This window comes from Mandrillus leucophaeus, unplaced genomic scaffold, assembly GCF_000951045.1.
Source record: "Mandrillus leucophaeus isolate KB7577 unplaced genomic scaffold, Mleu.le_1.0 Scaffold48, whole genome shotgun sequence".
In the NCBI taxonomy this organism is placed as follows: Eukaryota; Metazoa; Chordata; class Mammalia; order Primates; family Cercopithecidae; genus Mandrillus; species Mandrillus leucophaeus.
In genome coordinates this window covers 1,805,830-1,829,250 of record NW_012105142.1, presented here as the reverse complement: position 1 = coordinate 1,829,250, position 23,421 = coordinate 1,805,830, and the positions used below count along the sequence as shown (strand labels likewise).

The 23,421-nt window shown below is 45.7% G+C and overlaps 1 protein-coding gene across 1 annotated transcript in view; it reads right to left on the bottom strand.

Annotated features, from left to right (window-relative positions):
- Positions 1–2,802: 2,802 nt before the first annotated feature.
- Positions 2,803–23,421, bottom strand: part of LOC105550380 — a 36,860-nt gene continuing 16,241 nt past the window's right edge. Inside the window, exons 2-5 of the mRNA XM_011995285.1 lie at positions 9,815–9,983; positions 4,232–4,363; positions 3,290–3,350; positions 2,803–3,054 (exon numbers count right to left, since the gene is read on the bottom strand). Of these exons, the coding sequence (XP_011850675.1) occupies positions 2,822–3,054; positions 3,290–3,350; positions 4,232–4,363; positions 9,815–9,983 (595 nt within the window). The 3' untranslated portion in view covers positions 2,803–2,821. The remainder of the gene's footprint in view (positions 3,055–3,289; positions 3,351–4,231; positions 4,364–9,814; positions 9,984–23,421) is intronic.

Below are 23,421 nucleotides of genomic sequence, written 5' to 3'. Positions count from 1 at the left end.
GCCTTGGCCTCCCAAAGTGCTGGGATTACAGGCTTGAGCCACTGCTCCCGGACCCCAATCTGTAGCTTTAAGTGGGGTTTCCAAGTCACCTGGGGCAATGCCTAAAATGCCCGCCACTGGGGGTGCATATAATTTATTGTGCCAACCAGGCCACTTTGCAGATGGAGAGGGGTGTTATTATGCCGGGAAAACAAGCGTTTACCTTGACTGGCCCAGACCAGTCAGCATGTTCCGCAATCCCACCTGAAAAAAAGATGGATACATCAGCGGTGCGTGTATTTCCACCAAGCTGGTACAGACCTCTTTATTCAGGGCAATGATACAGGAAAAAGGGCAGGGAGAGTTGTTGTGTGTGGGCCAGCAGTAGCCTCAGGTCCCCCCCTACTCCAGGAAAAGCAGAGCAATTGCAGAGACCCAGAGACTGTGCCTAGGACCCGCACATGTGGGAAGACCTACCCATATTCCCTGGCATTCATCACTCGGTCGGTTTCCCTAAACACTGATCCAAAACCCACTCTTGCAACAATATTTATGAGCATACTTTCTCTGTCTCTTGCTTTTTGACATCAATTAAATGAAGTATTGGCTGCAACTAGTTTTTCCAGAAGTTTCTATGCCAGTGAATGATCTGAGTAAAGAGATGACTGGATAACTCTTCACCAGCTGAGAAAATGCCAGCTTACCATATGGGCCACATTCCTGGGGCCCTTGGCTAGGAAAGCCTGGCTCCATTTTGCACACCTCCCATTGGTTCTCAGTGCCTACAATGCTCAAATATGTGCAAATAGTAACACTGTTATTCACATCGTAATGGATACTAACAATAGTAGCTATTATGCATGAAGCACCCATGCTGGGCCAAGCATTGTACCAAGCACTAACTTATAACACTCTCATATCCTGATAGTGAAGATACATCAATCTCCAGCCTGCAGAGAAGGACACTGAGGTTCAGAGAGGCTAACTGTCTTGCTCAAGGTCACACAGCTAGGCAGTGCTGGTGTCGACCTTCCCCAGAATCTGCCAAAAGGTGAGAAATTCCAAGTCATTTTTTTTTCTTTTTTTTCTTTTTTTTTTTTTGTTTGAGACGGAGTCTCGCTCTGTCGCCCAGGCTGGAGTGCAGTGGCCGGATCTCAGCTCACTGCAAGCTCTGCCTCCCGGGTTTATGCCATTCTCCTGCCTCAGCCTCCTGAGTAGCTGGGACTACAGGCACCCGCCACCTCGCCCGGGTAGTTTTTTGTATTTTTTAGTAGAGACGGGGTTTCACCGTGTTAGCCAGGATGGTCTCGATCTCCTGACCTCGTGATCCGCCCGTCTCGGCCTCCCAAAGTGCAGGGATTACAGGCCTGAGCCACCGCGCCCGGCCAAGAAATTCCAAGTCATATATTTGCCTTTAAAAATAAGTTTGCCTCCCAAGTAGCCTTGTAGATCACTGCTATTGGTGACTAGACTTTATGCAGGAGACGAGAAAACAAGTTTATGTCTTTCTCTGTCCCTGAACATTGGGGAGTGAGTTGGTAAAACAGCGTGTACCCTAAAGAGTACACCATTTTTATTCTACCGTCAAATGAGTGTGCTCTTTAAAATATCCCATTTATTCACCAACATGGTGCTGGATATGTCAAAATGCAAAACGAAGAAAGATAGCACAGGAGCAATATATTTTTAGTGCCTTTTAACTGAAATAATAATGAGAATTGTATCCCCACAACATGCTCCGGCAGGTTTGCAAGATGTAGGTGCTCTGCCTAGATCCTCTGTGGACACTGCATACCTGCAGGCGAGACATACGTTCTGATCATGCCTGCTAAGTACAAAATCGCAAAAGTTTGCCAGGTACCAGCAACTGGGAGGACACCCTGGGTAGAACCTGGGTGACATCCTTAGCAGAATTTTCTGGGTCCCAGCAACTGGGTTAGCAGAATTTTCTGGGTTTCTCTATTTCCTTTCCATTCCTCCTCTCTGAATGAGAGATCCTACCGGGGTGAATGTTTAAGGCTGATGTTTTCCACCCCGCGTGCTCCCGCAGCTTAGAAATGGACATCATAGCTTGAAAGACCAGGGAAAATAAACATAGGGCCGAATTGAGTGACTCCTGGCGCGAGTCAACATGAATGCCCCATCCTCTCATTCTGAGCACAAAGGGTGCTTAAAACTTTAATGAATTGAACTCTATGAGTAAGGGATGTTAATCATTTTAATTACCCAGCAGCTTGAAATCAGATATAACAGTCCAATAATGTATCTTTAAACGAATACCACCCTGCCCTACAAAAAATCCCTTCCAAACCATTCTAATAATTTCTATTTATCTTTTCTGACGTTAACTGTTATCCGGCCCAGCCGGCCAACAGACAGCCTTCCCCTCGCGTTTGGTTTAAATGCAATGCCGTCTAGTTTTGCAATATCATTAGCGTCCCCCTGGTGGGCAGAGAGCAAGGCGGTGGCACCGGTCACACTTCACTGCTTTATCTCATATGACAAAGAGCGATGATACGCTTCAATCCAGGCCAGCCCGGCAGAGGGGAAGGTGGCCGCACGGAACTCCCCCTGCTGCCGAGAAACGCCCTCCGTGTGACTTGCTAACAGCATGAAGAGGCAGACAAATAGATTTTCCTCTATATTTATAACCAGCATCATTCTTCCTTTCAGGGCGTTCAGTGCAGGTAGCTGTTTTATATGAAATGAACGATCTTTATAGACGTACCAGAGCCATAACAAGCCTGATTTTCAGCGAAGCTGAGGTATATAACTCTTACCGAATTGTCAGGCTACTTGCTCAACAAATCAAGCCTAACTTATGATGTTTGCAGTGTAATTTTTATTCCTGTTTGACTAGCCAACTACCCAGTGGTAATAGGATGTTAGGAAGGGCAGTGGCGATGTTTGTGCATGCCGTGATTGATAGGCCGACTCGGCATTTTTCATTTATATCTCCAGATTCCAAATCAGTTAAGTTTAGGAAAAATGAAACAAAGTGGCAAGAAAAATGTTTGCAGATTGCAGACCGGCGCTCCCGCCGATCTGAGTTCAGCCCACATCTGCCGGGATTGTCTGGAAACATTAAGATATCTAAATGAAAATCAATACTATATGTGCCAGGCATTTACTACCAGGAACAAGCATCAAGAGACCTGAGCTAATCAGACTTCCAGCTTGTGCCTCAGCCCTAGACTGAACCCCAGGGGTGTCCTAATTGCCCAGACTAATCATGGAAGAGTTAAATTTATAACTAAGAAAGACATCTTGTTTTTCTTACCAGACATCATTGAGGAGCGGAAAGGCTCACCTGTGAAGTGGGTGCCAGATGTACAGTGGGAGCCCCCATTCAAGAGAGGATGGCTTCTCACCTGTCAGGGGAAAGGAAAGACAAATGTACTGTCAGCAGTAAAACCAGTCAGGCTCACTGAAGCCCCGGGTGGGAGAGTGTTCCATCAGTTCCAACACGCACTGCAGTTCCCCTCATTGAAACTCTCCCCACTTAACCCCCACGTTCTGGAACATGAAAACCCCCTGCGCACTTTGATCCATGACCTGGTTTTTATTTTAAGGAAACTGCTCAGAAAAGCAACTGGCATCAGTGACGTTAAAAATATATGTATCTGTTTCTCCCTGAGTTCCACTCCGGGCTTTTTTGTCCCTTGGAGTCTCCAGAGGAGCTAATAATACTTGGCGACATGTATCTCCCTAATATACTGTACAAACAAGTCACAGATATTATTCACACTCCAACAAACTACAAAGTCACACAATAGCAATTGGACGAGCCCACACTATACTGCTGAAAAACCATAATGTACCAGGGGACTGGATTCCTAATATTTGCATTCTAGATGCCAACTGTGAGCATATTTTGTACTCTTTTCAACAAATTACACCAAAATATGCAAAATGTTTATAAGGCTCCATCTTCTATTTTTGGCTCCGATATATTTGCAACTTAATAGTCCTTTAGAGATTTGTTTGTCTCCTCGGGAGAAATAGGAAAGTGGGAAATGGAAAAAGCAGAAAGAGAGAGGGAAAAGAGAAAAGAAACGAAGACACTTTGTTCAGGCAAGTTGAGTTCTGTGAGTTTTTCGTAAAGAGCGGAGCCGCTCTCCCCGGAGACCCTCTTCGACAAGAAATTTAATAACATTATTTAGATTCCTTGTGTCCCGAATTTCAGATGTATTTTTAATGCATGTGTCTTGAAACAAAACAACCATTGTCAAATGCTGTATCCTCTTCTCACCAGTTTAAATGGTTTCCTAGACAGCACGATTCTGGGAGCATCTTGATGGTGGTGATCAATGAAAACCTGCGCCTTGCTCTCTGTGGCTTCCCAAGGATGCTCACCCCTTACCACGGAAGGTTTGTCAGCTCTCTTCCCAGGAAGGGTGTCTCTGGTCCTTGTGATGTGAATGATGACAGCCTCTTGCCTTCTGTTCCATCATCATTGCCTCTGCGCTCTCGCAACTGGGGGCAGGCACACATCTGTCTTTCTTGCCTTCAACCCTGCGACACAACCATCTCTGACTGCACCGTGCCTGTGTAGGATTAGGGCTGATCTGTTGAGCAGAATCCAGGATAGGGGAGACTAAAATGCACATGGGTTGAGGAGGGCAGCAGTTTTCCTGATGCCGGATTACACAGCCAAGTTGGAAACTTTTCAATCCAGCTTCTACCACTGGAAAAGGTGTCAGACAAAAAACTAATTTTTTTTCTAATATTATGCCTAATGAACTTAACCTAGAGATTGGGCCTCATGCCCTTGGTTCCTAGAACAATTTTTCCTAACAAGACTAAAGCTTCAGCCGAATTCATTACTTACTCAGAATGAATAAAGCCAGAGGAAAAGATATTTCATGAACAAATCTGTGTTCTTAGCTGGGCTTCAATGTAAAAAAAAAAAACAAGTGGAAGAGAGTGCCTGGCTTCCCACGTCTTTGTACACACAGTAGGCCCTCAAAATGCATGCGTAGATTGGATAAGCCAACAATACATGGTGGATGAACTGGGAAGCCACTTGAGTTGGATGTACACTCAAGAATAGGTAAAGAGGCCAGGCATGGTGGCTCATGCCTGTAATCCCAGTGCGTTGAGAGGCCTAGCAGGGGACGCGGCTGGGGGACAGGGGCGGGGGATAGCTTGAACCTAGGAGTTAAAGACCAGCCTGGGCAACATGGCAAAACCCTCTCTCTACAAAAAATTTAAAAATTAGCCAGGCACAGTGGCACATGCCTGTAGTCCCAACTACTGGGGAAGCTGAGGCAGAAGGATCACTTGAGCCAAGGAGGTGGAGGCTGCAGTGAGCTATGACCATGCCACTGCACTCCAGCTTGGGCAACAGATAGAGAAAGTGACTCAAAGAAAAAAAAAGAGGTATAGAAGCATCATTCAAATGGAAAGACTGAGGCAGAAGTGAGCCTCAGGGCACATCAGGCCCCAGGCTTTTCCTCTAGGAACGCTCCACTGCTCTGCACACCAAGCTGTGAATCTGTGGCAGCCAGACCCTGATTTGCCCCCAGGACAAAGGCCAACAGCTCATGGCTGCTGGGCAGGATGACTCCGAACTCATTCCTCAGCCTAATGGGGCCTCTCAGGAAAGCAGGCTTGACACGGCCAGGTGTGGCTCTCAACTCAGAGGAGCTGAAGCCTTCACTTAGCCCTACGTCCTGCATCCCGGCTCCACAGTCCTCATGGGACCTGCTCCTGTGGCTGGGCTCACATGCACAGGGGTTGTTGTGAAATAGCCTGAGTGGTGAGAAAACTCCTGGGGTCCCGGCTGGAAACACTGTCTGGGGTTGCAGCTTTTCCAGCTGTTTGGATGGCCAGGCTGGGAAGCCTGCTAGAGACCAGGGAGCAAGGCAGGGCCACCCAGACAAAGCAGTCAGTGGAGATCTCCCCCAGGGAGCCCAGGCAATTCACAGCAGAAACAGAGCGTCTGCTTCCTGAGGGCTTTCCATGTGACAAGCACTATTCCTGGAGTTGTATTTTAACTTGGTCAGTCTTCACAATGGCCCTGGGAGGTGGACCCATTATTAGCCCACAGGGGAGATGAGTAACTTAGCTGCAGTGACAAATTGCTAAGGGACAAAATCAGGGTCTTGCCCCTGCAGTCAGGTGTGGAGTACATGCATTTTGCAGAAGGAGGTCTCGGCGTGGGGTGGGGGTGGGGGGCCTCAGAACAAAGGCCCTGCATAAGGGGGTAAGATGGCAGGGAGTGGACCCAAGGTAGAAATCAGATCATATTTATACGATTCATAAGATAAATAATAATACTACCACAAAGCCACACCCAACAAAAAGCTTTATTATGGAGGCCAAGCCAGAGCTGAGCTTCCTTAAGTGAGATCCATAGAAGAAGGAAGCTCAAAGAGAAATGCAATTGAAATGATTGTAAGATAAACACTTGGGGGCATTCAGCAGTGTGACTCACTTGGGCTTTATCCCCCATTCTGACACTGACGGAAAGGAACAGCAGTCAATTACCAACGGCTTTGGCTTCGCCTCTGGCATTCCAAAACCCTGTGGTCTGACTGTCATCTCACAATCAGAGGACCAGAAAGACAGCCGCTTGCCACTCCCAGAGCCTGCCTGTCCAGCGCCCTGGCCTCGTCTGGGACCACCTGTGCCCCTACGTCACCATCACAGCCCGGCAGAGTGAAACTTCATTGGCAACATTTCCCACAAGACAGAGGCCACATTTGTAAAGTGACTCTTCTTCTGTCTTTTGGCTTTAGAAGAGAAAGGGGCGAGAGAGCAGGGGAAGGACGTGGGGATGTTCACCCTGCGGATTGAGTCAGGAGGAGGACATGGCTTGTTTAATCCTAATAAATCAGAGCAACCCCAGGAGGTGGAAGCAACAGGGGCTGGAGTGCCAGCCGTGCTGCACATTGACCCAAGGCAGAGCTCGTGGAGAAATGATGTCCTCTTAAGCAGACTCCTGGAGAGATGGTCTGCATTTCTCCTGACAAATTAGAAGTGCCATGAATGCAACCATTCCTCAGAAAATAGGCCTGATTTAGCAATGCACAAGCTGCATTATCTCGCTACATAAAAAGACCATTTAAGCAGGAAAGCCTTTAGGACACTGGCCCTTTGGAGCAGCAGTTCTGAAATATTACCCACCTCGACGGCCACCTACGCTAGTCACTACCCAAGGGAAAAGCCTCATTTACAACCTAGAGGACCAAGTGGGCTTTAGTCAGAGGAAAGGGTCATTTTGTCTCTGGTGTCTGCGTGAGATTTCTTGTGCCCCTGTCCTGCTCGAGCCCTCACCTCACCTCCGACGGCCAAGCCAAATGGAGAGCTACTGTATGGGGAACACCGGTTTCATCCTATCCAAGGTGTCTTGCCCTATTCAGGGCAGCCAGAGCCCTAGCCATCCCCATTGAATACCAGAGCAATTACAAAGCAGATCTGGTGACGACAATGCTAAAAAGATGAAATAATTCATTTGCACAAAATGTGCGTGTTTGAAAACTTTGCATGCAAAGATTACAACCTGTCATTATCTTCCCCAGAGACGCACTACCTTCTTAAAAAGTATCTCTAATGAGATCTACAAATCTGTGGAAGACAGCTTACTTTATTGTGTTTGTAAAGATAAAAATGTTTTAAATAGGTTACGGCTCCTGGGACTGACAATCCCACCATGAGGGTAAGGTCATTTTGAAATGTTAATAAAAGTTTTCATAAAATATGACGGCGCTCAAAGAGTAATGTTTGGATGTAAAAATAACTGTAAAAGTATAATTTCTACCAGGGTACACGTGCCGTTTTCCTGTGTCAAGATATTTGCCCAATTTCTCGTTTGACTGGGGTTGCAACTTTTCCAGCTGTTTTGACGGCCACACTGGGATTCGATCCTTATTAGAGAGGTTTGCAGCAGGCTTTCGGAGGCTTAGCCGGTTATATTACAGACTTTCCCTTGAAGCGAAGTCTTGCACTGCCCTGACCATTATGCAAATACGCAAGCATTCAACCTAGGATTGTCTCAGCTTGTAGTAGGCATCTGTCCTCCCACCAAAGGAGCAAGACAAGCAACACTGGTGAAGTCAGCAGGGAGGGGGACCCTGGGGGCGTAGCCTCATAGCTCCCAGTTCCTGGGCTAGTCAGGGGGAACATGCCAAATTGGAAACATTCAGCTGTTTCCTATTCAATGAGCTCCTTCATGTTTGAAGTTAACCAGCCCAAAGGAAACATCTCAGAAGGATTTTCTAGGTGATGAGATAACTAATGAGACCAATCCATCGTCTCTGTTTGCCAGATCCCATTGACTCAAATCAACCCCAATATTTCTATTAAGGCACCTGGGACATGTGGGGTCCCCCAGGACCCAAGGTTGGGAACAAAACTCTCTGCAGACACTCAGTGAGGGGAAAGTTAAGACATGCTGGAATCAGGGGTCATGGATTTGGGACAAGAAAGAGATGGCATCATAGTCCTACCTACGACGTGTACTGGTTGTGGAACCTTCAGCAAGTGATTTCCTGTCCTCAGCATTATCCATAATTTTAGGTACTGATACCTAACACATATAATTGTCATGGACATAAGGGGACATACCCCACCTTCTTTGTCCCCTCCCCACTCTCCTACACACCCCAAGGAACATTCACCTGAGACCCAACAGATTGGCTGTTCTCCTCTCCTGTAACTATAACATGCGACATAAACGTGAGGCCCTAAGCACCTCAGGACTATTATCCACAAAACCTGGCCCTGACAAATCAAAATGCTTTTGACTGTTTGAGCCCAGGAGTTTGAGACCAGGCTGAGCAACAGAGGAAGACCTTGTATTTACAATATAAAAATACATAAAAATGAGGTTGGGTGTGGTGGCTCCTGCCTGTAATTCCAGCACCTTGGGGTACCAACGCAGGCAGATCACTTGAGGTCAGGAGTTCGAGGCCAGCCTGGCCAACATGGTGAAACCCTGTCTCTACTAAATATACAAAAATTATGTATATTAGCCAGGTGTACTTGGACATGCCTGTAATCCCAGCTACTCAGGAAGCTGAGGCAGGAGAATCGCTTGAATTCAGGAGGCAGAGGTTGTAGTGAGCCAAAATCGTGCCACTGCATTCCAGCCTGGGTGACAGAGTGAGACCTTGTCTCAAAAAAACAAAAATACATAAAATATAATTGGGCATGGTGGCACACACCTGTAATCCCAGCTACTTGGGAGGCTAAAGTGAGAGGATCGCTTGAGCCAAGGAGGTCAAGGCTGCAGTAAGCCATGATCACAGCACTGCACTCCAGTCCTGGTGACAGAGTGAGACCTTGTCTCAAAAAAAAAACTTTAGAAAGTATTAGTTCCGCTCTATCAACATTCTCTTGAAGCACGGTAACAGGATGCCACAGCTCCTGAGCTTGAAGGAATTTGGCTGGCAGGGGGTCAGGGAGGGAGGATCATGTAAGAAAACGAGGGATGGAAACAAGGTTTGGTTAATATCTCAGGTTCGGGAGAAGTGTGATAAAATATTCTGAGATGGTGAGAAAGCCCTCTCTGGGGGAGGTGGCATTGAGTAGAGCTGTGAATGGCCGTCTCATGCAGAAGAACCCCATCATTCTCTCCTCTTCACCTTCACATGACTCTGCTTCGTGTTTCTTCTTAGCGCTCATTTCTCTGAGATACTGCAACATAGACTGATTTATGAATTCTCACCGCACCCCCAGTATTAGAATGGAAGCTCCATGAGGGAAAAGACATTGCCTTGCTCACTGCAGATTCCAGGTACCTAAACCAATTCCTGACACGAAGCAGTGGTTCCGTAAATATTTGTGAATAAGTAAATAAATGAATGGACCATGTGACCAGGACACTGACCAACTCTCTGGCTTGCACAAGGCTAAGAAGCAATTTAAAGCTGATGGTTAAATCAACTCGTATCTGCTCATCACCAAAAGGACACCTCTTGTGTCCAGTGTCTGGTGGGAAAAATTCAAAGGCAAACGCAGTATCTGCCTGCAAACATAGCATTGTCTGTGATGTGGTCCTGTGGAGCCAATCAAAAGTCCTATTCAGATAGCTTTTTGCTGTGTTCATTCTATAGAATTTCAGACTCAAGCCTGATTTAAAAAAAAAAAAAAAAAAAAGGCTTAAGAGATGTTGAAGAAGTCAACAAGATGTTGAATACCTAAACCTCATGGAAGCTGTGAACTTGCTATGAGCCTATGAGCAGATATTCGATCCGAGGATGGATGCACATCTATTAAGAATGCCTTGGGGCTCAGTGCGGTGGTTCACGCCTATAATCCCAGTGCTTTGGAGGCCAAGGTGGGTGGATTACCTGAGGTCAGGAGTTCAAGACCAGTCTGGCCAACATGGCGAAACCCTGTCTCTACTAAACAGACAAAAATTAGCTGGGTATGGTGGTGGTGCCTGTGATCCCAGCTACTCCAGAGGCTGAGGCAGGAGAATTGCTTGAACCTGGGAAGCAGAGGTTGCAGTGAGCTGAGATCATGCCGCTGTACTCCAACCTGGGTGACACAGTAAGACTTCGTCTCAAAGAAACACACACAAAAAAGAGTGCCTTGGAAGGAACTCCAAAATGAAAATGAGTGAGAGGTCAGAAATTCGAATCTAAGGTTCCTTATGACTTTGACATGTCACAATCTGTGGTAGGCAGAATAATGGCCCCATCAAAATGTTCACACCCTAAGCTTGGTCCTGGGACTCTGTTAATTCACGTGACAAAAGGGACTTTGCAGGTGTGATTAAAATGTAAATACTTGAGATGGGAGTTTGCCCTGGATTATCCAAGAGGGCCCCAACTAACTACTTAAATTCTTTAAAAAAAAAAAAAAAGACTCTTCCTGGCTTTGATCAAAGTGAAAAATATGAAGTGTCAGAGTGATGCAACGTTGTTAGCTTTAAAGGTAGACAAAAGGGCCATGAGTCAAGGCAAAACGGTGGCCCCTAGAAGCTGGAAAACTCAAGGAAATGAATTCTGTACTTGAGCCTCCATTGTGGTTTTGCTGTGTCCCCACCCAAATCTTGAATTGTAACTCCCATAATTTCCACGTGTCATTGGGAGGGACCAAGTTGGGGGTAATTGAATCATGGGGGCAGGTCTTTCCCATGTTGTTCTCCTGATAGTGAATAAGTCTCAGGAAACCTGATGGTTTTATAAAGGGCAGTTCCCCTGCACATGCTTGCTCTCTTGCCTACCGCCGTGTAAGATGTGCCTTTTCTCTTCCTTCATCTTCTACCACGATTGTGTGGCCTCCCCAGCCATGTGAAACTGTGAGTCCATTAAGCCTCTTTCCTTTATAAATTACCCAGTCTTGGATATGTCTTTATTAGCAACGTGAGAACAGCCTAGTACAGCCTCCAAATGGAACACAGCCTTACTGGCACTTTGATTTTAGTCCAGTGGTACCTGTGTCAGATTTCAACCAATAGAACTGCAAGATGATAAACTTGTATTGTCTAAGCTACGGAGTTGGCAGGAACTTGTTACAGCAGCAATCAAAAACTAACACACAATCTTATGATTTCTTTTATCAGAAAATTCCACATCCCAAGGTTATTCCGCTTTTGATCTCCAGCATGATAAAAATGAGTTCCATGAAAGTTGGCTTTACCTTAAGCTGGGCAAAGTAACTGAAGAGACCGGAAGAGAACATGTCAAGTTTTAGAAGGGGCATTCTGACCCAAGGGAGTTCCGTATTCAGTTTAAATCCTAGAAAGTATGTTCTTCCATAGGATTAAATTTTAAAATTTAATTTAAATTTACACATTAAATTTTTCAGAACAAGAAGGCAAAATAGGGCCACCCTTTTTCCTCATTTTTAGATTGGTGAGATTCGAGTGATTCCCCTGTGTTCACAGCCCACACAGTCACATGTGTTGCTTAAGATAAGAAGGTGGAGACATCATATCTAAGGTGGGGAATAAGCTGGAGAAATAAGCTTGCAGGAAAAGCCCATTAATTCCTCTGCAGAAAGCTGTCCTTCTATATTTCTTGAATCAGGACAACAGAATAATTCCACCTTCAGACTTTGAGGAAGGCAATACTATAAAAATCCATCAATTTCCAGGCCATATTTGTATGGGAAAATTATTTTTGTCCCAACTCCCATGCAACAGGCCTCAGCCTGTCCATTTTGGAACCACAGCAAATATTCAAACATGTTGAATTGGAAAAGGAATAATTGTCCTACCTTGTAACTCAATATGATTTAATGTATAAATATAATATCCTATATTATTTAATACCATCTGCATGTCTTCCATGTTGGGAAACCCAAGGCTACTTCATCAAATCTCCTGCAGCTTTCTCAGACTGGGAACCAAATTGAACCTCTCCTATTCAAGATCTTCAGCTTCTCCCCAACACTCACCCTCATTTTGCTTCCTAGCAAAATGGCCTGAGTGTACACATGAAGGAGCTGGGGAAAAAATAGAATCCAGGCCCAGATCCAGCTCTGAGGAAGTCCACCTAATGGTAATTTCCAAGTCCCCAAAATGTATCATCAAAATAGATATCCTTGGAACTTGGCAGATCTCCAGAGTGGCTCCTTGGACCTTTGGGCAAGAACCATGATGGCGCAGTAGGTCAAGTGGAAGTCTCTCAAGTTGTTCCTGCACCATCCAATGTAGAAAATATGTATATGATGGAAGGGTGGTAGGTCCCATCATATCACATTAATTCACCAGTCTGATTCCTACAAAAACAAGATAGATCGTGAAAGATGACAGTAGATGACCTTGGTGAGATGCATGCTCTCCAGAGGGTGGGAGATAAGCTGTAAGAAATTTCAGAGACCCACCAAGTCAATGAAGTTTTTGAGGGTCTAATGATCAAAGACATACCAGGGACCAGGTGGGGTGGCTCATGCCTGTAACCCCAACAATTTGGGAGACCAAGGCAGGCAGATCATTTGAGGCCAGGAGTTTGAAACCAGCCTGACCAACATGGTGAAATCCCATCTCTACACACACACACACACACACACACACACACAAAATTAGCCAGGTGTGACATAGTCTGTAGACCCAACTAGTCAAAAGGCTGAGGCATGAGAATCTCTTGAACCTGGAAGCTGGAGGTTGCAGTGAGCCAAGATCATGCCAGTGCACTCGAGCATGGGTGATAGAAAGAGACTCTGTCTCAAAAAAAAAAAAAGGACTTACCAGGGCAACCCATCCGAAAGGAAGGACACCTCACATTTCACACTGCATCTCACATTTCACTCTGTCAGCTACACCTCTGTGTGTTCTGGAGGCAGCTATCCCACATTTCAGAATATTGCAGCCATCCATGTACTGAGTGACAAGAGTGTCTTCCATTGAAAGGGGCACCAATCAGGAGAGGTCTCTGCAACCAGACCGGGATCTGGGAAATTCCTCATGGCCCAGCAGACACAGAGTCACTGAGGTGGGAAACAACTATGCAGAATTTATGCAGTAAGAAATTATGCACCATATAAAAATAAACAAAACAACAACTACTCATGGTTCACTTATGGGCCCTGTAGAGACAGATTTTCTGCCCACAGAACGCCCAGTTACCACCCAGTTACCAACCAGTAGGAGCTTTCCATCATGAACTGGGTTTTGTCAGAGCCACCAAGTCATAAGGTCAGGTAGAACTTACCCATTGTAATAGGGAAGAATTTGATCTAGAATTGGCATGAGTAGGACCACAGGGCACAGGTAAGCTGCATGAGCTGGTAGCCCAGACCCCTATGACACCCAGTACAGTACTGATCCACCAGTACCTCCTTCCTCAGTTAACACCTGCAGAACCCTGGTGACCCTTATAATCAGCTTGTGGAGAAAGAAAAAGGCTAATCTTGGTTCTCAGCTCAGTGTGTGAATACAAGCTGCAAACAGGCCCCTGCTATGCTATACAGTCCCACAGAGTGATGGCTTTGAAAGACGGTAGTTAGGGAAAAATTCTTCCCCATAGCTGAACTTCAGGTGGTGAATCTGGTAATTTACTCTGTATGGAAAAATAAGTGGGCTGACATAAGAATACGTATAGAGTCATGGGTAGTAGCAAATGGCTTGGCTGGTTGGTCAAGAGCCCTGGAAATGGAACAGCTGGAAGACTAAAGATAAAGACCTGGGAAAGAGAGGATTATGAATGGGTCTATGAGAAGGCATAAGTGGGATGATCCTTGTATTACATAGTAATGCCATCAGGGAGCATTCATCACAAAAGAAGCAGTAAACAGACAAGTAGAAAGAATGACTTGGCTTGTTGATATAGGGCTAGTCTCTGTCATTGGCCTTTGGGCTTGCACAATGGCCACACAAATGCAGCAAAGACATGATAGCACAAACATTATGCATGGGCCCAGTACCATTAATCCCTATTCCCTAAGACTAATCTAGCTCCTAGCACCACCAAATATCCAACTTGCTAGCCACAGAAACCAATGTGTTAAGCCCTAATGTGACTTCATCCACTTGGGGGCAACTTGATTACACTGGATCCCTTCCACCTTGGAAAAAGTAGGGATTCAAATTGACAGGAATTCACATACTCTAGATCTGAGTTTGCCTTTCCTGGCCACAAGTCTTTAGTTAGCACTACTATCCAAGAGTTTACACCAACACTAGATCCCACACAATGTTGCATTGTAGCGAGGGAAGATATGAGAGTGGCAATATGACCATGAGAGTGGAAATATGACCATGAGACACACTGGCTCTATCACTTACCGCAACACAAAGGAAACTGCCAACTCGGTAGAGCAATAGAATGGCCCTTTGAAGATTCAGCTCAAGCACCAACTTGAGGATGATATCCTGGAAGAACAGGACATCCTTCTCCAGAACTCAGTGTAAACTCCAAAGCAATGAAAATTGTATGTTTGTGCATCCCCAACAGGTGGAATACATGAGATCAGTATCCAAAGGGTAGAAGCAGGAGTGGCCCTGCTTTCCATCCTTCCCACTGATCCATTTACAGAATTAGTGCTTAGCATCTTGGTAACTCCAGGTCCTGTGCATCTAGAGGTTCTGAGTCCCAGACAAGGCACTCTTCCACCAGAGAACTTGGCAAGAGTCCCATTATACTTTTAGCCACAGCTGTCCCTTCTTCACTTAGGATTCTTATGCTGAGAGTCTAGCAAGAAAGGAAAGGAGGAGATAGAGTTGTTGTTACATGATGGATGCAGCCAGCTGATCCACTAGGGCACCCTTTGTCACCAGGGCCCTATCATGAAAACAGAATGACTGCAACAGCCATGTCGAGAAGGGCATGGTGTCCAGAGAGCCATACATTTTAGAGATGAGGGCTTGGTCACTGCACCAGCTGAGCAGCTCAGACCAATAGAAGTGTCAGCCAAGGATAAGGAGCAAATAGTGACATAAGACATATAGAGAATCGTGGGGAGAAGCAAAGGGCTTGGCAGGACAGAAGGCAGAGATGATGAGTCATAGATGTGGCCCAAAGACCAACTGCAGGGGTGGGATTGTGGTTTGTCCCGATGACTCTCCTCTTATAAGTCCCCCCCTGAAAAAAAGAACCAGCCGAGATCCTGGAGGAGCTGCTTATAAAATTTATTATATGAAACAAGTAGTTCTACATAATGCAAGGGGCGGACTGTAGTGTTCTCTGTGTGCCACTCACTCCAGCTCCTGAGAGTCTTGGTGGCTGGCAGCTCTTTACTGAGTTCCCCCTTGAAAATTGTCCTTAGCTGAAGAGAATGGCCTTATTCAAGATTACATCTCCTCCCCAGGGGCAGCCCACATCCAATGACTGGTTGGTGCAATGGGGATATGGCGGTTTAAAGCCCCAAACTCCATGGCAGGACATTTCTGCAGAGCCATGCTAATACCATACATTTGTTGATATGTACCATATACCAATGCATGTACCATAACATTTGTCGAGGCCTCTTCTGCAACTTGATGATGGTGCAACTTCTCCTTGTGCCCCATCTTGCTTTTCTGACTCTTCGCAGCTGTTGCTCCTAAAAGCATTCCCCAGGGAACCCTCTACACAAATTTCAGAGGCTCAGCATCTGACTTCTTGGAAACCCGACTTAGGATAAACACTTATTTTAAAAGACAGATCTGTTTGTGTTGCCATATGTATACACACACACACACACACACATACACACACACATATTCCAAAACCCTTCCTGTGTTCTGTTCCTCTGAGGACAAAGACCAAGTGTCTTACTCTGGGCCTTAGAGTCCTGTTTGGTCTGGCCTCCACCAGTATACCTCTGCAGCTCCTCTCCCCACACCACTTCCTTCCATGCTCTCTGTCCCAGTTTGCACTGGCCTTCTTTGAGTTGCCTGGGTATGACAGGTTTTCTCCTGCCCCAGGGCCTTTGAACATCCTGATTCTTCTGTGTAGAAAGCTCTCGTAATCTCTATTCTTTATCTAACCTTCAGACCAAATGTCTTCTTCAGAGAAGCCTTTGATACTCCCCAGATTTGGTTAGATTCTCTGTTATGTGAACTCATAGCATATCATAGCATAATCTTCCTTCATAGCACTTAGGAGTTTGAATTTTTGTGCTACTGTTGGATTAATGTCTGTTTTGCTCACCATTATAGTTCTAGCAATTGTACCATGCCCCACTCACAGATGACAAAAAAATAGCTGTTAAATTAGTGACTAAGATGTTAATTCCCCTAACCCAGACTTAAATGCCTCAACACATAAACACAGCCTTTCTCACCATACGCTGTCTTTTGTGGGTATTTTCCTTGCCTAGTGACTTAAAAAGTAGTTGAAGGGGCTAGGACACAGCAGGACCTCAGTGAACAAGTCCTGAGTTTACATCTTAGGTAATTAATGCATCTATGTTTTCTCCCGTTAGACTGTGAACTCCTTGAGAGAAGGCGTTCTCTCTTGCCTAAACCTCAAGCCAGGAGCTCAGCGAATGTTTATGGCTTTAAATCTTCAGGAAGTGTGAATGTAAACATCTGGCTATTTTGAAATGTGTAGGTGGTTTGGTTTTTATTTCTTCCAGAGAGTTTGCATCACACAGGCACACAAATTGCTAACATAGGGTGTTAGAGGTCCTAGGGTGCCAATCAGTTCATATTTTACTAATCCTAGTCTATGCTCCATAGGACCAAGATAAGAGTAACTCTGAGGGAAGTGTGCCCCTGATATTCACCACTATGCTAAATTCACAAGTGTGCCAGAGAGGTCTCAGAGCAGGAAAGCTGTCCAGTCTCACAAATGCCGCAATGCACTCTAGAATAGGACTGACAAGCTCAAATGCTTCTTAGGCTGAAGGTGAGCAAGGGAGGGAGAATCTCGCCCAAACCTGGCAGCAGGGACTTCACACCGGCTAGATGCTGCCATGCAAGATAGGAGCCCTGTGTTGCTAGATATTCTGATTTTTTTCAAGAGAATCCAGAACTGGAATGCTGTGGAACTTGCCCAATTTTATATTTGTCCTCAATTAAAACATAAAAAGAAGGAAAGAATGAAAGAAAAAGGAAAAGCAAATAACAAAAGACTTTGTGCTTTCCAAACAAAATACACCCAAACCAGAGCCAAGTTCATGGGAAGCTTTGGGTCGAAAGTCAGAATATGCAGTCTCTTCAAACTCACCGCAAGACCAGGCAGGTCCCTAGAAATGGCGTGCCTCAGTTTCCCCATCTGTCAACTGTGTCATTTGGGCCAGATGTTCCAGCTGTCACATTCTGGGTATCCTTCCGGATGTCAGGTAGAAATCCTGCTCCCTGCCTGGCAAGTCTCTCAGCCCAAAACAAATCATTTTCACTTACAATTTGAAGCCAGTGACTAGAAAGGTATTTTGCCAGGATTTCCATTTCTTTCAAGGGCTAATTACAAAAGACAGGGGGGAAAGCGCTCACCATGCTCTCTTTCACATCTCATTACATTTATTCAGCTTTATTACTAATTCTTTGTTCATATAATTTTCACCCTGGGATCTACACTTTTGTGCAGTTACCCCGAGTCAGGGAACCTGCCTTAACTCAGGAGGTCCTCATCACCTCCTCTGGTGTTCTTAGGATTTTAAAGTGACAATCTTGGGGTTCAGACAAGCTTTCTGAGCAGAGTGTTTTTCTCAAGAGCTTGCTGTCTTGCCCAAGGATGAGACTGCCGTCTAAAGCGGTCCAAGGGATGCCTGGGGACTTGCTGCCACCATCACCAAGTCCCTGTCTCAATCCGGGACCCACAGACGCTCCTGAGGTGGCCTGCGTTTTGGAGGCTGCTGCAGGAGGAGCTGGAGGAAATAGATGGCTTCCGGAGTCATCCTACCCCGAATCTGGACTAGAAGCTATCGCTTTCTCCTGAAACTGTCCAGCCCCTTCCACAGATCATCACACACCTTCTCCAGCACACCACCCCCGGCCACCTCCACTTGTTAGCCGGCAAAGCCAAGGCTCTGATTTTGGAAGCTCGTCTCGGATTGCTTCACACGGATTCAGGAAACAACTCCCAAAAGAAGCCAAAAAGGAAAACTACAGGAAATGTGCACACCACTCGCCATGAAATACCAACCCGAAGGACAAACTCGGTAATCCCACCAATGATGTCCCAAACCCGTGATGGCTAGCAGCCGACAAATACCCGCAGACCTCAATCCATTTTTATTGTATTCAGGCTGCAGCGTTGTATTTCCTGCCTCCCCTTAGCACCACACATACAGTGTACTTGAAAACAAAAATCTATAATATTGATCCCGCAATGTCACCACAATTATTCTTTTGAAACAGCCATTGAAAACAAATTACATCTGCACTGCCTTTTCATCCGCCCGCTGCGAGTGAGCAATGCTCACTGCGGTCTCCAGCACTGTGGCGTTGGCACTGTGTCACCGCCGACAGGACAGCCCAGGGAAAGGCGGCTGGGGGAGGGGCGCGGAGAATGAAAACCAGAGCAAAGGGCCGATTTAGGAGGGCACAGGGTCTCTGCCTGGCCAGGCAGATCAAGAGGGGTCTGGATCCAGGGCGGCTGCGAACTCGGTCAATCTGAGAAATTCTAGGTCTTCATATAGGGCTACCGTCAGGGCACAAGGACTCCCCAGTAAACCAAATGCAGTTGTTGGGATGATTAAATCACAAAGATTTAGCCAAGGCCTTTCGGATACTCGCGTTAAAATCTAATGACAGTAAGTGTTAATTGAAGGAACATGGTCGTCACCTGAGAGCTCGTAATTCTACCGACAAACCTCCTTAAATAGACCATTGAGCTCAAAGCAGGAGAGATGCCCATGGTCCTAGCTGTCTGCCACCCCCAATTCTGACTGATTGCAAGGTGACCCTCCTGAAGAAGGCCATGTTGTCCTTTTCTTCCAGCAACCTGCATCCCCAGAGCATCCAGAGATAGCAGAGACCTCGCCAGTCGCCTGCCATCCTGCTGCAGAGCTGAGGCTTGGTACAAATGTGGTACCCCGGCCCCCAGCAAGATCCCTGATCCCAGCTGTAACACACCAGCCAGTTGCCCTGGGAACGTCTGTGGTTGGGGGCCTACTTGTTTGTTTTAGATTGTCATACTTGGAAAAATTCTCTCTGTGCAATAATTAAATTCCATGCCACCGAGTGGTGGGCAAAGGGAAATTCTTTTGTTAAGGTTTGACCACACAAGTCACAGCGGTGGCTCTAGCAGCCGGGAAGTGATAACTTTGGAGCATTAAAAAAACCAATAGCCTTGTTGACATGGACATGGGAACCTAACCCCTGAAGCCTCCTGGTATGACGCATTGATTTTCCTGTCCGTGTACAGTTCTAAAGCCATCCATTCTGTATGGTCAGGACTCAAAGGGCTAGAGAGAGGGAAAAAATCTGTTCTTGCTGCTGTACCTCCAGGCAAAGTTGAGAAATAAATTCTACGTTTTGAGAGATGATTTGTTCAAGCCATGTTTAAGAGAATATGATTGCATTAAAAAAGGGAAAAATATTTTGCTGCCCTGACCCCCATAACCTGTAGCCACTGATCCTCATGCAAAATCTGGATGCCATGGACAGCACAGTGTAGAGGGAGGATGGTGGTGGAGGGGGTGAAGAGGGCCTCAGGAACTGGGGAGCTTTTTTATAATTCTCCAAATAATATCACCAAGGTGCCGGATAATTTCTCGGATAATTCTAGCATGTCCACCTGTCATTGCTCCAACCCTCTGCTACTGTTGTTTTGCAAGAATGCTGCTCCTTCTTTTCAAGGGTCCCTTGAGAAATTGCTACATTCCCTGCTTGTTTTCCAAGCCTCTCTTTTTCACGGCTAAAACAGGCCAGGCAGCTCACTCTTCAGGGTCTGCCTGAGAGGTACCCCGACCCGCTGTCCCCATGCCATGGCAGCCAGGCAGGACAAGTTTCCTCAGAGAGTCTTCCAGCCCCTCCTCCCCTTCTCCTGTGCACCCTGGAGTCCTCATTCAACATGCCTGTATGCAACCAAAACCCCTCCCTGTTCTCAGTGGTGATGGGGAGAGGGACGCTAGGTGAAGGAGAGAGAGAGAGCCCAGGCTATGGAGAAATTTGCTGAGACACCGCAGGGGATTCCGTGTGCAGTCGGCTTCGCATGTTCAGTACTTTTTGAGTGTTTAGCTACTTTAGTTCCAAATAAAGAAACCTTCAGTGCCGGTCAGGAGGTAGAGCTCACAGAAGTAGACTAGTGTTTGAGCTGCAAATTTGCAGTGTCGTTCTGCAAAGTATTACATACATCATTTCCTGGTGCAGAGGAATATTGAGCTATTTCAGTGAAGCCAAAAAGGAAAGACCAAAATCATGCAATTTTCCTGACCTAGACAGAACTACGGACGGAATACAGAAATAGCAAATGCTAAAATGAATGTTCTTACAAGATCGGTCTATATAAACATAGAATCCACATATCCCAAGTGAACTCAATATCAGCATGCATGCACACTAGTTAAAGTCATAAATCCAGTCACACAAAACATTCCTACCAGATGATTCCGTCTTGCCAGACCTATAGGAGTATTCCTAAATTAGGTTGGTGTGAATGTGTTTGTATATTTATTATTAAAATACTTCCTGTTCTGCCTTTTGAAGTAGATGGACAAATGATTTAGGAGTGGAAATAGACTAGAAACAAAATTAATGCAAATAATGTGTTGATTTTTTTTTTAGCTTGATTAGCCAAGCCAATGGAAAATTCTAGAAAACGTATACAATTATTTTAACTGTCACAGGCTGGCAATTGTAATTGACATGATTTGTACGAGATGCAGTGTAATAACTGAATATATTAAAAAAAAATCTCATGCCTTGATTACCAGGAGAACATTACTAGTGCCACAATATTATTAACAACACAATTATCGTGGCATCCCCAGGATACGCTCTTAGCACTTCAATGCATTAGTGAACCTTTGCTAACGAAGAAAAAATTAAAGTACAGCAAATTTCAAAGCACCAGTTGTACCCAATATCATTAAAAATTTATAAAACTTCCCCTGAACATGACAAGTGTTTGGTTTAAATGAAGATCAGCCACAAGGAGAAAGCAGAAATCTTGTTATTCTTTGTCTCCTTTCTTAGCCTCCCTCTCTCCCTCTCTCTTTCCCCCAAACCTCCCCCAACCAGCACCACCTCAATCCAGCTGAAATATGTAACCATTACAGAGTGACAGCTTGACACACAATGACCCGTCAGAACATTCATCTCGCAATGTTTTATTTTAGTGAGGAGCCAAACTGCAGAAAAAATAAGCAAGTTGTTTCAAGGCTTGGAAGGAGATCAAACATTTCTGGCATCCCCACTTACCAGACCTTTGATTTACAATGGACTTGTCAGAGCCCGATTAGACAGTGTGTGCTTAAAAACCTACAGAGGCTCCTCCATGCCCCAGCCCACCACCATTTCCCCCACTGACAGCATGCCTTTGTTCCCCGGAACCAGCAAGCCGGGCTAAACAGAGACTTTGCACCCTTGCAAGAGGACCAGGGACCACGTAAAAGCCAAATAGGCTGAAATTAAATTCTTCTTGCCAAGGTGAAAAAAGAGAGAGTCAGTGGTGGTGGGGAGACAGGCACAGAGAGAGGAGAGAAAAAGAGAGGATGAGAGGAGAGAAAAAGAGAGGATGAGAGGAGAGAAAAGGGATGAAGGGAGAGGAGAAGGTACAAGCTGAGTTCCCTCTGCTAGTCTCTTTATCTCTCCTTCCAAGTCAAAAGTTATCATTTTCCCCAGGGGAAAAAAAAATACCCTGCCATTCCTACCACCAGTGAGCTTTCTCAACCTTATTCAAATGAGAACACTCCGCTTACAAAAAAAATGAATTGGACCAAAAGTGCAGGTGTTTAAAATATGTTCACGGTATTACGATTTTTGCTAGTAATTACAACTATGAAAATGGCTGGAAATATATTGTTTCAATTTGTATGGAGAACAATTGCAGGGAGAGAGAGAGCGGTGTGATCTGTGCCTAGCATTGGAATGTATAATTCCTTAACCCTATATGGCAGCACGGGGCTTGCTGAAGCAAATTATGAATACATGTGTTTGGAGAGTCTGAATAGTAAATTTGGGTTTTGCACATCCGTAACAATGCAATCTGACATGTGTGATTTATGGAATATTAAGTTAATACAGTATTATGAAATTAGCTTGATGTACTAAAGCTGTAATTTTAAAGTGAAAAACAATGCGACCAGACGTAAACAATATCAACATTAGCATTTTGTGAAAGCTGAAACCAATTCACTCAAAATGTGTCTGGAGAGTCATGGAGTTACCTCATCCAACCTGGCCCAAGTTTCAGGAAAGTTTCAGACCCCAGAATAAAATTCCCTACTCAGTAGGCCCAGCTGCTTTCTCTCCACCCAAAACCTGCTGTGCCCGCTGCAATATTATTAACCACACCACCCCCACTCCTTGGGGGAAATCATCAGAAATTATTCTGAGCTCTTCAGACTAGAGGAACTGGTGATAACGCTGCAGGCTGAGCTCAAAGGGCCTCCCTCCTGGCACTGCCTGCCTCACCCACAATAACCCTGGAGTTGAACTCTGGGGAGAGAGAGCTTGGTGCCAGATGCAGTCCCAGGAACTCAGGGTTTCAAGCCTGCAGTGAAAGGAACTCCAAGGCCAAGCACATCTTGTCGATGCAAAAGAGCAAATCTAGTAACGTAGTCCTAAGACGCCTCAGACGGGAGGTCTACCAAAGCCACAGGGATTTATGACATAAAAGAGAACGAGCAACCTTTGGGCTACATCAGGACAAGGCATCCTGAAGCCCGGTGTGGCTGCCTGCGGGCCAGCCCAAGACAACAGAAGCCGGTGAGCACGCACATGGTGGGCTTCCCTTGGGCTCTGCTATCAAGGACTACTGGCTGAGGCGATGGATTTGGGCCAGGTGAAGGTTCCCACTGTCCGTGAACCCTCTCCTCAATCCCATTTCACCTCTGATCTCCCAAGGACAGGGGATTTATTGGAACAGTGCCTCCACACCAGACAGATGTCTGAAACTCCAGGACAGGAGAAGGGAATGATGTGGTCCTTGAACAGTCTAAAGAACCCATTAG